The sequence below is a fragment of the Coregonus lavaretus genome, assembly GCF_964263955.1.
Source record: "Coregonus lavaretus genome assembly, chromosome: 20".
Taxonomy (NCBI): Eukaryota; Metazoa; Chordata; class Actinopteri; order Salmoniformes; family Salmonidae; genus Coregonus; species Coregonus lavaretus.
Window position 1 is genome coordinate 36892226 of NC_140007.1, and position 14534 is coordinate 36906759.

The following is a 14534-nucleotide window of genomic DNA, read 5'->3' on the forward strand; positions in this document are numbered from 1 at the left end:
AGTGAGTCACACTGGACTTGTGTTTTAAAGCAATATCTGTAACGGGAGTGGTACTGCACTAATGACGTGCGCTGTATAATTCAGTAAGAGGCTTTCAAATGACACAGAATAGAGGATACATTTTAGGACTTTAACCAGTGTGTGTGGTATTGAATTTCTGGTGTGATGTCTACTGTATGTACACTGTTTTCTGTATGTCTGATCAAAAGTAAAGTAAAGCACCCTATTGTATGGTTTGATTTCAATAAAAACATGACTCAATTGAGAGTCACAGTGACAAATATGGGTGGGTGGGGGGTCAATTCTGTCAAAACAATTGGGGAACATTTTGTGTAGATTTTGAGAGGGTAATTATTTGAACAAATGGGCATGCATTGTTAGAATGTAATTGTGAGCAGTTGTTTGGGGATTTTGTTGGTCTGTATGTTTGAGTAGGTCACACTATTTAAAATGCATTTCATTCAGAACAAACAGTTTGCGCTTCAAAATCAATTAAGCTGATTTTCCTTCCAACTTTTGTAAGCATGTGGGCGCTGTTTGTGTGTTTTTGTACCTTTTTGAAGTACACATATTTTAATCTATGAAAGTGTTCTGTTTTTGTGAGTAATAACCAATCCCACATATATTTTTAGTTTTCGCTGTAGAGTCAATGAGATTATACCTCATGTTTGGGAGACAGAGGAAAATGTAGTGTATTTTAATGGAGAGCACTCTGAGATTGTGCACTGTCTAAATCATTATTTATAACTTTATTTTCCCTATTGTCCCAAAAGGTTGTCTTCCGCTCAAAAGATGATTGATAAATAAGTGGAAAAATTAATTTGAGATAAGGTACTCTTGCCAGTTTCCTGGCAATGTAAAAGAGGTCTCAGATCTATTTCCTTACTATTTCAACTCCCCCCTATGGTCATAGCTACGTAAGACTCCCTACCAGTTTCCTTACTCTCCATAACATATTTTCGTTGCAATAATACACTAAAGAGGCCCACAATCAGAAGTGACTTTGGTTTAACCCAGGAGCCGACATGTATTTATTTAAAAAGCTCTTAAATGTAATGTCCCCTGTTTAGGGGACCTGCGTGGTTCTGGTACCGGTTTCGACCAACATTTTCACGTATAAATCGATCTGTGGACAATGTAGATCAAAATGGCTTGCATTGAGTAATAGCCCTGGTTCCCACGGACACAGTAGTATATTTTCTGAGCATATGTGATGCAGGATGTGAAATCTGAAACCACTTGTATCTGGGATGTCCCTCCTACAATTTAATTCGCTCTTCTGACTGTCTATCAACTCCTGGCTGAACCTTATGTCAAAGCAACTGACAAAGCAAATGCTTGCAATCCTTACATCATAGCGCAGCAGGAGAGAGTGGTTTCATCACTGTAGCACACTCACAGATCGATTTATAGCCATTCATCTAAAATAATTCATAGATTTTAAACATAAAAACATTATCTTTGTGATAGTCAAATAGTAATATGAGAAGAAAGACAAGTTCCTAATGAGTTCAGGAAGCCAAGCTAGAGCTCTGTGAGACGTTCACAGTGATGGGGGCAGACATTTTGATCAAGAGAGACCTTTAGCGCATTTTCTCTAACACTAAACATACAAATACTGTACACTACATGACCAAAAGTATGTGGACACCTGCTCGTCGAACATCTCAATCCAAAATCAAGGTCATTAATATGGAGTAGGTCCCTCCTTTGCTGCTATAACAGCCTCCACTCTTCTGGGAAGGCTTTCCACTATGGAACATTTCTGCTGGGACTTGCTTCCATTCAGCCACAAAAGCATTAGTGAGGTCGGGCACTGATGTTGGGCGATTAGGCCCGCAGTCGGCGTTCCAATTCATCCCAAAGGTATTCGATGGGTTTGAGGTCAGGGCTCAGTGCAGGCCAGTCAAGTTCTTCCACACCGATCTTGACAAACCATTTCTGTATGGACCTGTTTTTATGCACGGGGGCATTGTCATGCTGGAACAGGAAAGGGCCTTCCCCAAAGTTGGAAGCACAGAATCGTCTAGAATGTAATTGTATGCTGTAGCGTTAAGATTTCCCTTCACTGGAACTAATGGGCCTAGCCCGAACCATGAAAAACAGCCCCAGACAATTATTCGTCTTCCACCAAACTTTACAGTTGGTACTATGCATTGGGGCAGGTAGCGTTCTCCTGGCATCCGCCAAACCCAGATTTGCCCGACTGCCAGATGGTGAAGCGTAATTCATCACTCCAGAGAATGCGTTTCCACTGCTCCAGAGTCCAATAGAGGCGAGCTTTACACCACACCAGCCAATGGTTGGCATTGCGCATGGTGATCTTAGGCTTGTGTGCGGCTGATCGGTCATGAAAACCCATTTCATGAAGCTCCTGATGAAAAGTTATTGTGCTGATGTTGCTTCCAGAGGCAGTTTGGAACTCGGTACTGAGTGTTGCAACCGAGGACAGATTATTTTTACGCACTACACGCATCAGCACTCGGCGGTCCCGTTCGGTGAGCTTGTGTGGCCTCCCACTTCGCCAGCCATTGTTGCTCCCAGACGTTTCCACTTCACAATAACAGCACTTACAGTTGACCGGGACAGCTCTACCAGGGCAGAAATTTGACGAACTGACTTGTTGGAAAGGTGGCAACCTATGACGGTGCCACATTGAAAGTCACTGAGCTCTTCAGTAAGGCCATTCTACTGCCAATGTTTGTCTATTGAGATGGCATGGCTGTGTGCGCAATCTTATACACCTGTCAGCAATGGGTGTGACTGAAATAGCTGAATCCATTAATTTGAAGGGGTGTCCTCATACTTCTGAATATATAGTGTGTACTAGTGTTTTATTTTTCATTAATAAAAAAATTAAGTATTTTGTGTAGATCTTATTTTTTTAAGACATCCATTTTAATCCCAGTTTGTAACGCAACAAAATGTGTAAAAAGTCAAGGGGTGTGAATATTTTCTGAAGGCATTCGGATAGTATTCAGACCCCATGACTTTTTCCACATTTTGTTATGTTACAGCCTTATTCTAAAATGGATTAAATAAAATGTTTTCCTTATCAATTTACACACAATACCCCATAATGACAAAGCAAAAACTGGTTTTTAGACATTTTTGCGTATTTACATAAGTATTCAAGGATGACCCTTTGCTATGAGACTCGAAATTGAGCTCAGGTGCATCTTGTTTCCATTGATCATCCTTGAGATGTTTCTACAACTTGATTGGAATCCACCTGTGGTAAATTCAATTGATTGGACATGATTTGGAAAGGCACACACCTGTCTATAAAAGGTCCCACAGTTGACAGTGCATGTCAGAGCAAAAACCAAGCCATGAGGTCGAAGGAATTGTCCGTCGAGCTCCGAGACAGGATTGTGTCGAGGTACAGATCTGGGGAAGGGTACCAAAAAATGTCTGCAGCATTGAAGGTCCCCAAGAACACAGTGGCCTCCATCATTCTTAAATGGAAGATGTTTGGAACCACCAAGACTCTTCATAGAGCTCACCGCTTGGCCAAACTGAGCAATCGGGGGAGAAGGGCCTTGGTCAGGGAGGTGACCAAGAACCCGATGGTCACTGACAGAGCTCCAGAGTTCCTCTGTGGAGATGGGAGAACCTTCCAGAAGGACAACCATCTCTGCAGCACTCCACCAATCAGGTCTTTATGGTAGAGTGGCCAGACGGAAGCCACTCCTCAGGAAAAGGCACATGACAGCCCGCTCGGAGTTTGCCAAAAGGCACCTAAAGGACTCGCAGACCATGAGAAACAAGATTCTCTGGTCTGAAGAAACAAGATTGAACTCTTTGGCCTGAATGCCAAGCATCACGTCTGGAGGAAACCTGGCACCATCCCTATGGTGAAGCCTGGTGGTGGCAGCATCATGCTGTGGGGATGTTTTTCAGCGGCAGGGACTGGAAGACTAGTCAGGATCGAGGGAAAGATGAAAGGAGCAAAGTACAGAGAGATCCTTGATGAAATCTTGCTCCAGACCGCTCAGGACCTCAGACTGGGGCGAAGGTTCACCTTCCAACAGGACAATGACCCTAAGCACACAGCCAAGACAACGCAAGAGTGGCTTCGGGACAAGTCTCTGAATGTCCTTGAGTGGCCCAGCCAGAGCCCGGACTTGAACCTGATCGAACGTCTCTGGAGAGACCTGAAAATAGCTGTGCAGCGACGCTCCCCATCCAACCTGACAGAACTTGAGAGGATCTGCGGAGAAGAATGGGAGAAACTCCCCAAATACAGGTGTACCAAGCTTGTAGCGTCATACCCAAGAAGACTTGAGGCTGTAATCACTGCCAAAGGTGCTTCAACAAAGTACTGAGTAAAGGGTCTGAAACGTATGTAAATGTGATATTTTATTTTTGTATACATTTGTAAAAAAATATATATATAAAAACGTGTTTTTGCTTTGTCATTATGGGATATTGCGTGTAGATTGATGAGGGGGGAAAAAACAATTGAATCCATTTTAGAATAAGGCTGTAACATAACAAAATGTGGAAAAAGACAAGTGGTCTGAATACTTTCCGAATGCACTGTATATGTTATTTTCTTCACAGGGCAGATTCTTGCACATGACTAATGATCTACAGTATATACTGTTTTTTGCATCCTTCTGGTCTCATGACATTAAATTAAGGGGATAGCCTTGACCGGGACCTGAACACAGGTCCAAGCGACTGTCAAGCCAACACCTTAACCATTACACAACGAGGTTTGAACCTCTTTACGAGGTTGCTAGGCAGGTGACTACAAAATAATTGTAAACGAGCCTATATCATGTTTTGCGTCTGCAGCCATCCAGTTTAGGTCCAATCTAGACACATTGGGAACAGTATTTATAAACCCCACCTGTCCTGTCCGCCAGCTTGACAGATCTCCCCCATGACAGGGCAGGGTATGAATACCAGGACCTATTTTAGATCAGGGCTGTGAACTAGGACTGGGCTCTTCTCAGGCTTAGCTGGCTTTCACATGGTAAATTGGAGAGTACATTTCACAATTCACATTTCCAATTTCACAATGAATGTAGTATTCTGCATGTATTATTCGTTTGCATTCTGAAGGTGAGAAAATGCAGCATCTAGGTCTACCCTCTGTGCAGTTATGGCTGTGATTTTCTAAGTGTGTTGTTTTAATACTACCTTCGTGATATTTTGTAGCGTTCAGGAAAGTATTGATCTATTGGGGTATGTATTGGGAATTTTTGCCCATTCATGTTCACGGAAGGACAGGAACATGTATTTATTGCCCAACACTGCCCTCTAGACATGAAAGTTGTTAGGTACCAGAGAAAACCAACAAACACAAGCACCACTCTGCTACTCTTTTAAAGAAAAGATCTCATGACAAAGTTCAATATTGAAATGATTTAAACTTGAAGTTCTTTAAGTTAGTCGTTTTAAAATGGTTAATTGTTTGTTTATAGATGATTATGAATCCATAATAGACAGCAGCGCTGAGGGGAGAACGGCTCATAATAACGTCTGGAATGGAATCAATGGAATGGTATCAAACACATCAAGCAGGTGGTTTCCATGTGGTTGATACCATTCCATTGACTCCATTCCAGACGTTATTATGAGCCGTCCTCCCCTCAGCAGCCTCCACTGTAATGATAACACATTATTTGAAATACTGTGATTGTTAACAGTGTTCCTAGAATCCAATGAATCTGTCTAAGCCACCAGTATAGAAATACACATAATGAAGAGGATTGTAAACTAATGGTATGAACACCTCTAAAGGGGAACCTTAAAATTACAACAAGTAGTTGTAGTTTTCCATACAATGTCAATTTATTGTCAACATGAAAGTGCTTTTTGATTGAGGTTAGGAGTTTTGGACCAGTGTAGGGATGGAAATAATGGAACATGTGGATCAATAGAAAGGGGGGATGAAAAGAAACAGGTGGATATATGGAAAAGGGAAATGAAAAGAAAAGAGTGGATCTATGATAAAGAGTTTGAAAGACAGAGAAAGAAAGACAGCCATTTCTAATACTCTTCTCCGTCCTCATCTTCTTCACCGCTGTCACGTCCCACCTCTTCATAATCCTTCTCCAGGGCTGCCATGTCCTCTCTGGCCTCAGCAAACTCTCCCTCCTCCATACCCTCACCCACATACCAGTGCACAAAGGCACGTTTGGCGTACATCAGGTCAAACTTGTGGTCAAGCCGAGCCCAGGCCTCTGCCACAGCAGTGGTGTTGCTCAGCATGCACACAGCCCTCTGGACTTTAGCCAGGTCTCCACCAGGGACTACAGTGGGCGGCTGGTAGTTGATGCCAATCTTGAAACCAGTTGGACACCAGTCAACAAACTGAATGGAACGTTTGGTCTTGATGGTGGCAATGGCAGCATTGACATCTTTGGGCACCACATCACCACGGTACAGAAGGCAGCATGACATGTACTTGCCGTGGCGAGGGTCACATTTCACCATCTGATTGGCCGGTTCAAAGCAGGCATTGGTGATTTCAGAGACAGTTAACTGCTCATGGTAAGCCTTCTCTGCAGAGATAACTGGGGCATAGGTGGCCAGAGGGAAATGGATACGGGGATAGGGCACCAAGTTGGTCTGGAACTCTGTCAGATCAACATTGAGGGCACCATCAAATCGAAGGGAAGCAGTGATGGAGGAAACGATCTGGCTAATGAGCCTGTTGAGGTTGGTGTAGGTAGGACGCTCAATGTCGAGGTTCCTACGGCAGATGTCATAGATAGCCTCATTATCCACCATGAAGGCACAGTCAGAGTGCTCTAGGGTGGTGTGGGTGGTCAGGATGGAGTTGTAGGGCTCCACCACAGCTGTGGACACCTGGGGAGCTGGGTAGATGGAGAACTCCAGCTTGGACTTCTTGCCGTAGTCAACCGACAGGCGCTCCATCAGCAGGGAGGTTAAACCAGAGCCGGTGCCACCTCCAAAGCTGTGGAAAACCAGGAAGCCTTGAAGGCCTGTGCACTGGTCAGCCTAAGGAGAAATAGAAACACGTCAATAGAAGGACATTTATTTGATAACATATTTTACTGATATATTAATTCATCAAACCAACCAGTTTGCGGATCCTGTCCAGCACCAGGTCAATGATCTCTTTGCCAATAGTGTAGTGTCCACGGGCATAGTTGTTGGCAGCATCCTCTTTGCCAGTGATGAGCTGTTCAGGATGGAATAACTGGCGATAGGTCCCAGTTCGCACCTCATCTGAGGAGAGAAAATTAGCAGCTCATGGAGGAGCTCAATACCATAAAAGCAAAAAATAATATCTAACAAACACCTTTGACTCAATGTAGGAAACATAAATCTGTCAGAGTGCTGTGTGTGGATGAGTGTAGGGAATCAAGCGCAGGAACCAGGATGACTTCAACAGACTTTAGTAAATCCAAAATCAGGTAAAGAGTCGCCAACCCAACCGGGCGGCGCGAACAATTACGCACAAACACAGTGCGGAAAACAAGAAAAAGCGCACGCAGTGCGAACTCTCGAAAATGACAACCAACGAGAGAGAACAAACTCCTCTGTGGCAAGCTGACAAAATACAATCACGCATAACACCTGACCCAAACAAACGAAACTAAATAGGGAACATAATCAAACACAAACAAGGGACAGGTGTTACAAAGAGACAAAACCAAACGAACATGAAACATAGAACGGTGGCAGCTAGTACTCCGGAGACGACGACCGCCGAAGCCTGCCCGAACAAGGAAGAGGAGCAGCCTCGGCCGAAACCGTAACAGTACCCCCCCCTTGACGCGCGGCTCCAGCCGTGCGCCGACCCGGGGCTCGGGGACGACCCGGACGACGCGGAGCAGGGCGCGCAGGATGACCCCGATGGAACTCGGTCAGCAGGGACTGGTCCAATATGTCCCTCCTTGGCACCCAGCACCGCTCCTCCGGGCCGTACCCCTCCCACTCCACGAGATATTGAAGACCCCCCATCCGGCGTCTCGAATCAAGGATGGACCTCACGGTGTACGCCGGAGCCCCCTCGATGTCCAACGGGGGCGGAGGAGTCTCCTCTATCTCATACTCCTGGAGTGGACCAGCTACCACCGGCCTGAGGAGAGACACATGGAACGAGGGGTTAATATTCCTATAGTCAATAGGCAGTTCTAACCTGTAACACACCTCGTTCAACCTCCTCAGGACTTTGAATGGCCCCACAAACCGCCGACCCAGCTTCCGGCAAGGCAGGCGGAGGGGCAGGTTTCTGGTCGAGAGCCAGACTCGATCTCCAGGTGCGTACACAGGCCCCTCACTGCGGTGGAGATCGGCGCTCGTTTTCTGCCGACGGATGGCCCGCTGCAGATGTACGTGGGCAGCGTTCCATGTTTCCTCCGAGCGCCGTACCCATTCATCCACCGCAGGGGCCTCGATCTGGCTCTCGTGCCAAGGTGCCAGAACCGGCTGGTACCCTAACACACACTGGAAAGGGGTTAGTTGGGTGGAGGAGTGGCGGAGAGAGTTCTGTGCCATTTCGGCCCACGGAACGTATCTTGCCCACTCCTCCGGCCGGCCCTGGCAATAAGACCTCAGAAACCTACCCACCTCCTGGTTAACACGTTCAACCTGCCCATTACTCTCCGGGTGGTAACCCGAGGTAAGGCTTACCGAAACCCCCAACCGTTCCATAAACGCTCTCCACACTCTGGAGGTGAACTGGGGGCCTCGGTCAGACACTATATCCTCGGGTACCCCGTAATGCCGGAAGACATGGGTAAACAGACCCTCAGCGGTCTGTAGGGCAGTGGGTAGACCCGGCATGGGAAGGAGACGACAGGCCTTCGAGAACCGATCCACAACGACCAGGATGGTAGTATTCCCCTGTGAGGGGGGAAGGTCGGTAACAAAATCCACCGAGAGGTGGGACCAGGGTCGTTGTGGAATAGGCAGGGGTTGTAGCTTACCCCTGGGCAAATGTCTGGGCGCCTTACACTGGGCACACACCGAACAGGAGGAGACATAAATCCTCACATCCCTAGCTAACGTTGGCCACCAGTACTTCGTGCTAAGGCAGTGCACTGTCCGGCCGATACCCGGATGGCCAGAGGAGGGGGACGTATGAGCCCAACAAATGAGGCGATCGCGTACCTCGAGCGGAACGTACGTCCGACCCACTGGACACTGTGGAGGACTTGGGTCGGTGCGTAACGCCCGCTCGATCTCGCCATCAACCTCCCACACCACCGGTGCAACCAGACAAGACTCTGGTAGTATGGGCGTGGGCTCAACGGACCTCTCCTCCGCGTCATACCGCCGAGACAGAGCATCTGCCTTCCCGTTCTGGGACCCAGGGATGTATGTGATTTTAAACACAAACCGGGCTAGAAACATAGTCCAGCGAGCCTGGCGAGGATTCAGTCTCCTAGCTGCCCGGATGTACTCCAGGTTACGATGGTCAGTTAGAATGAGGAAAGGGTGTTGAGCCCCCTCGAGCCAATGCCACCACACCTTTAGGGCCTGTACCACGGCTAACAGCTCCCTGTCTCCTACGTCATAATTCCGCTCCGCCGGACTGAGCTTTTTAGAATAAAACGCACAGGGACGGAGTTTAGGTGGAGTGCCAGAACGTTGGGAAAGAACGGCCCCTATACCGGCCTCTGACGCGTCCACCTCTACCTGGAACAGTAAAGAGGGATCCGGATGCGCCAACACCGGCGCCGAGGTAAACAGGTCCTTCAGTCTCCCAAAAGCCCTGTCCGCCTCAGCTGACCACCGCAAGCGCACCGGACCCCCCTTTAACAGAGACGTTATGCGAGCTGCCACCTGTCCAAAACCCCGGATAAACCTCCGGTAATAATTCGCAAAACCCAAGAACTGTTGCACCTCCTTCACAGTGGTTGGGGTCTGCCAATTACGCACAGCTGACACCCGGTCTACCTCCATCTTCACCCCTGACGCAGACAACTGGTAACCCAGAAAGGAGACCGACTTCTGAAAAAACAGACATTTCTCTGCCTTGACATATAGGTCATGCTCCAACAGCCTCCTCAATACTCGGCGCACCAGGGCTACATGCTCTGCTCGGGTAGGACTGTACACCAGAATGTCGTCGATGTACACGACTACTCCCTGTCCCTGCATGTCCCGGAAAATCTCATCGACGAAGGATTGGAAGACTGAGGGAGCATTCATTAACCCATATGGTATGACTAGATACTCGTAGTGTCCGGAAGTCGTGCTAAACGCTGTCTTCCATTCATCGCCCTCTCTAATGCGCACCAAGTTATATGCGCTCCTGAGATCCAATTTTGTAAAGAACTGCGCACCGTGCAGTGACTCCGTCATAGTCGCAATCAGAGGAAGTGGATAGCTGTACTTCACCGTAATCTGATTGAGACCGCGGTAATCAATACACGGGCGCAGACCTCCATCCTTTTTCTTCACAAAAAAGAAACTCGAGGAAGCGGGTGAAGTGGAGGCCCGTATGTATCCCTGTCTCAGAGACTCAGCGATGTACGTCTCCATTGCCTTCCTCTCCTCTTGAGACAAGGGATACACATGGCTCCGCGGGAGAGCTGCTCCTGACTGGAGATCTATCGCACAATCCCCCCGTCTATGAGGCGGCAGCTGCGCCGCCCTAGTCTTACTAAACACCAGTTTCAAATCCTCATACTCGGGGGGAATATGCAGTGCTGTCATTAGATTCGGACTCTCCACCGAGGTCGCCCCTATGGAAACACCCAGACACCGCCCCTCACACTGGGCAGACCACCCTTTAAGAGCTTTCTCTCGCCACATAATAGTAGGGTCATGGGTCATCAACCAGGGAAGGCCCAGCACTACCGGATACGCAGGAGAGTCAATCAGATAGAGCTGAATCGTCTCCTCATGACCCTCCTGCGCCATCATTTGAAGGGGCGCTGTGACCTCCCTAATCAACTCAGACCCTAACGGACGGCTATCTAGGGCATGAACAGGGAAAGGCTTATCAACTGGAAGGAGGGGAATCCCTAACTCTATACAAAACTGGCGATCTACAAAATTCCCAGCTGCGCCTGAATCTACCAGCGCCTTATGCTGGGAACGAGGTGCAACCTGTGGAAAACAAACAGGCAAGGTTAGGTGCACGACAGAAAGCTCTGGGTAAGTAGGGCGCCTACTCACCTGGGGGGACCCCCCAATGCGTGACCTGCCTTCTCCTCCACCGGGGGACCCTCCCCAACACCTAGCCGCGGTGTGCCCTCCACGGCCACAGTTAGTGCAGGGAACGGCCCCCCTCGGGTTCCTACTCCTCCGTTCTCTAGCGCCAGCACCCCCGAGCTCCATAGGGCTCGGCTCGGAGGTGCTGGAGAGTGGAATGGGCGAACCCCACCCGGGACGTCCACGGGTGGCGAGCAGGGTATCCAGCCGAATGGCCATGTCGACAAGTTGGTCAAAGGTCAACGAGGTGTCCCTGCACGCCAACTCTCGCTGGACGTCCTCCCGGAGGCTGCAACGGAAGTGGTCTATATGGGCCCGCTCATTCCACCCTGCATCGGCCGCTAGAGTCCGGAATTCCAAGGCAAAGTCCTGGGCGCTCCTCATCCCCTGTCGGAGGTAGAACAGACGCTCCCCCGCCGCCTTCCCCTCTGGTGGATGGTCAAACACAGCACGGAAGCGGCGGGAGAACTCCGCATAGGTAGTGGTAGCGGCGTCCATTCTCCTCCATTCGGCGTTGGCCCACTCCAACGCCTTGCCGGTGAGACAGGAGATGAGGGCTGAGACGCTCTCGTGTCCCGAGGGCGCCGGGTGTACGGTGGCGAGGTAGAGCTCCACTTGCAGCAGGAACCCTTGACACCCGGCAGTGGAGCCGTCGTACGCCCTCGGGAGCGAGAGCCGAATCCCACTGGGTTCCGGAGATGGGACAGGAGGACTGACCGATGGGGATGGTTCGGTAGGTGGGGTCGTGGGTACCCCGCTGGTTTCCCATCGGTGGAGAGTGTTCATCGCCCCCTCCAGGGCATGACAGACCTGGTTAATCCGATCCTCCTGCCCACGAAGACGTTCCTCCATACCTGCTGTTGGCGCGGTCGCTCCTGCTGATTCCATGGAATGATGCGTGATTCTGTCAGAGTGCTGTGTGTGGATGAGTGTAGGGAATCAAGCGCAGGAACCAGGATGACTTCAACAGACTTTAGTAAATCCAAAATCAGGTAAAGAGTCGCCAACCCAACCGGGCGGCGCGAACAATTACGCACAAACACAGTGCGGAAAACAAGAAAAAGCGCATGCAGTGCGAACTCTCGAAAATGACAACCAACGAGAGAGAACAAACTCCTCTGTGGCAAGCTGACAAAATACAATCACGCATAACACCTGACCCAAACAAACGAAACTAAATAGGGAACATAATCAAACACAAACAAGGGACAGGTGTTACAAAGAGACAAAACCAAACGAACATGAAACATAGAACGGTGGCAGCTAGTACTCCGGAGACGACGACCGCCGAAGCCTGCCCGAACAAGGAAGAGGAGCAGCCTCGGCCGAAACCGTGACAAAATCTTACCAATAACTGTGGGCTCCAGGTCCACAAACACAGCCCTGGGGACATGCTTTCCAGCCCCAGTCTCACTGAAGAAAGTGTTGAAGGAGTCATCTCCTCCTCCGATGGTCTTGTCACTGGGCATCTGTCCGTCCGGCTGGATCCCATGCTCCAGGCAGTAGAGCTCCCAGCAGGCATTGCCAATCTGGACTCCAGCCTGACCCACGTGGACGGAGATGCACTCACGCTGGGGAAAGAGAGTTCTTTACAACTTTCTCAAACCAATAACTACTTTTAATTAGAAAATCGATCAAGTATGAACTATACACATAGGCCTAGTTACAGTCAAAACGAAAATATCTCCTTCAAGTTCTACTGTACAATCTCCTGAAAGAACTCACTGGGCATAGACATCAATTCAACACCTATTCCACGGTGGTTCAACGTAATTTCATTGAAATTATGTGGAAACAACGTTGATTCAACCAGTGTGTGCCCAGTGGGAAAACGGTTATACCTGAGTACATCTTTGGGCACAATAGACAATTGTACCAAAACATTAATCTAAAACTGGAATAGCAACAACAATATTTAAATTGTTCAAAAATGGCAATAGGATTGTTTGTTCTACTTTATTCATAGCAACTCTGTAGGGGAGGAGAGGGAGGAGAGGTGTGGGCACGGGGTATTACAGAAAATGCTTTCATTGTAGAAGAAGATAGGCTACCAGCTTAAACCAGAACACATGGGGACACATCACCTGACTGAAGAAACAAGTGATCAGCTGTTGAACAGACAAACAGACAGTGTGTTTGAAGCCAAATGTCAGACATAGCTTACTGTGGGTGGCTAATTTGACAAATCATTCCCATCTGACCAACACATTTCAAGGAATGCATTTTACTTCAAATGGATTTAGTAGACTTTTAATGCTAACCAAATCTATTTTAATATGCAATGTTAAATCAAGGTATTTAATGTTGCACTAAGAAATGTAATAGCATATCAGCAAAGCAGTTTGAACTTTGATATAATCAGAAATTCTGAAATAGCTCATGAAATATTTGAGTTCTAAATACATTTTACAGGATAGACCTGCCTACTCATTACTTTCAGCCTCGTTCATAAACGAGGCAATTATTTGAATATATTATGAGTGCCAATGACTGAGTTTACATTCGCCTCTACAATAAGTAATCATCCCTGGTTCGCTTCTAATGCAGACAATCCAGACATCAAAGCAGAGAGAGAGATGTCACTGACAAATCTGCCACTGAGCAGAGACATCCGTTTTGACATTAAGTTTTGTTAGAGTAGTTGACTGGAATTATCAAAATAATTGGGATTGATTAGCATTTTGGTTTAGGTTGGCTACAAAACGAAATCTCTGTAAGAGTATGACTTTAAAAATCATTTTAGTCTAATTGACGAATTGTGTTGAAGAAATTAAATAGAATCAGCTTTGATCCAAAACACTGATACAACATGATTGAAAGCAACAATAATATTATTTGTTTTATACTCACCATGTTAAAGTTGAGAAGATTCAAGATGTGGTGCGGAGAAAATGAATCTTCTTTTAGTTCAACACTTACAGGCAGACCTTTAGGAGTCTGTAGTAAGAAGTCAGTGTGATACCAAATTCGGTGGGTGGGGCCATTTATACTTCCACGATACAGTGGACAGGCTTTGTCGAAACTGATTGGAAGATCTTATCATATGCTTTGTCCCAATTGGCTATAAGAGGAGAATACTTGAAAGTACCTCATATGCTTGTTGAAACTATGCATGAGGGTTTTTCTCTGATATAAGCATAAGCATCTTTAGCGCCTACTTGTGCAAGTTGAGGTAACACTGTATAGCTGCAGTTATATGTCCAAAATATTCCCATTCACTGTAGTATGCTGCATCCAGTGATTTTGCCCTTCAACTGCAGTACTACAATTTCAGAATTCATGTCACCAAATTATTACTATTTTACTACGTTGTAACTGCAGTATATTTTTTACATATTAGTTATTCAGCAGATGCTCTTATCCAGAGCAACTTACAGGAACAA

General features: G+C 47.3%; 1 protein-coding gene across 1 annotated transcript; it reads right to left on the minus strand.

The window, feature by feature from the left end:
- Window positions 1-5782: 5782 nt before the first annotated feature.
- LOC311147405 (tubulin alpha-1C chain-like) lies at window positions 5783-14103 on the minus strand. Its single transcript, XM_084184105.1, has 4 exons — window positions 14002-14103; window positions 12500-12722; window positions 7061-7209; window positions 5783-6978 (listed from the first exon to the last, which is right to left on the minus strand). Exons 1-4 carry the CDS (start codon window positions 14002-14004, stop codon window positions 6004-6006), a joined length of 1350 nt encoding a protein of 449 aa, XP_084040231.1. The 5' UTR covers window positions 14005-14103; the 3' UTR covers window positions 5783-6003.
- Window positions 14104-14534: the final 431 nt, after the last annotated feature.

Excerpts from the sequence above, each read along its gene's own strand:
- LOC311147405 (XM_084184105.1), bottom strand. Across the intron at positions 7,210-12,499 it reads CCTGGAGCCCACAGTTATTG|ATGAGGTGCGAACTGGGACC; the intron begins GTAAGATTTTGT and ends TTCTCTCCTCAG. Across the intron at positions 6,979-7,060 it reads TGGACAGGATCCGCAAACTG|GCTGACCAGTGCACAGGCCT; the intron begins GTTGGTTTGATG and ends ATTTCTCCTTAG.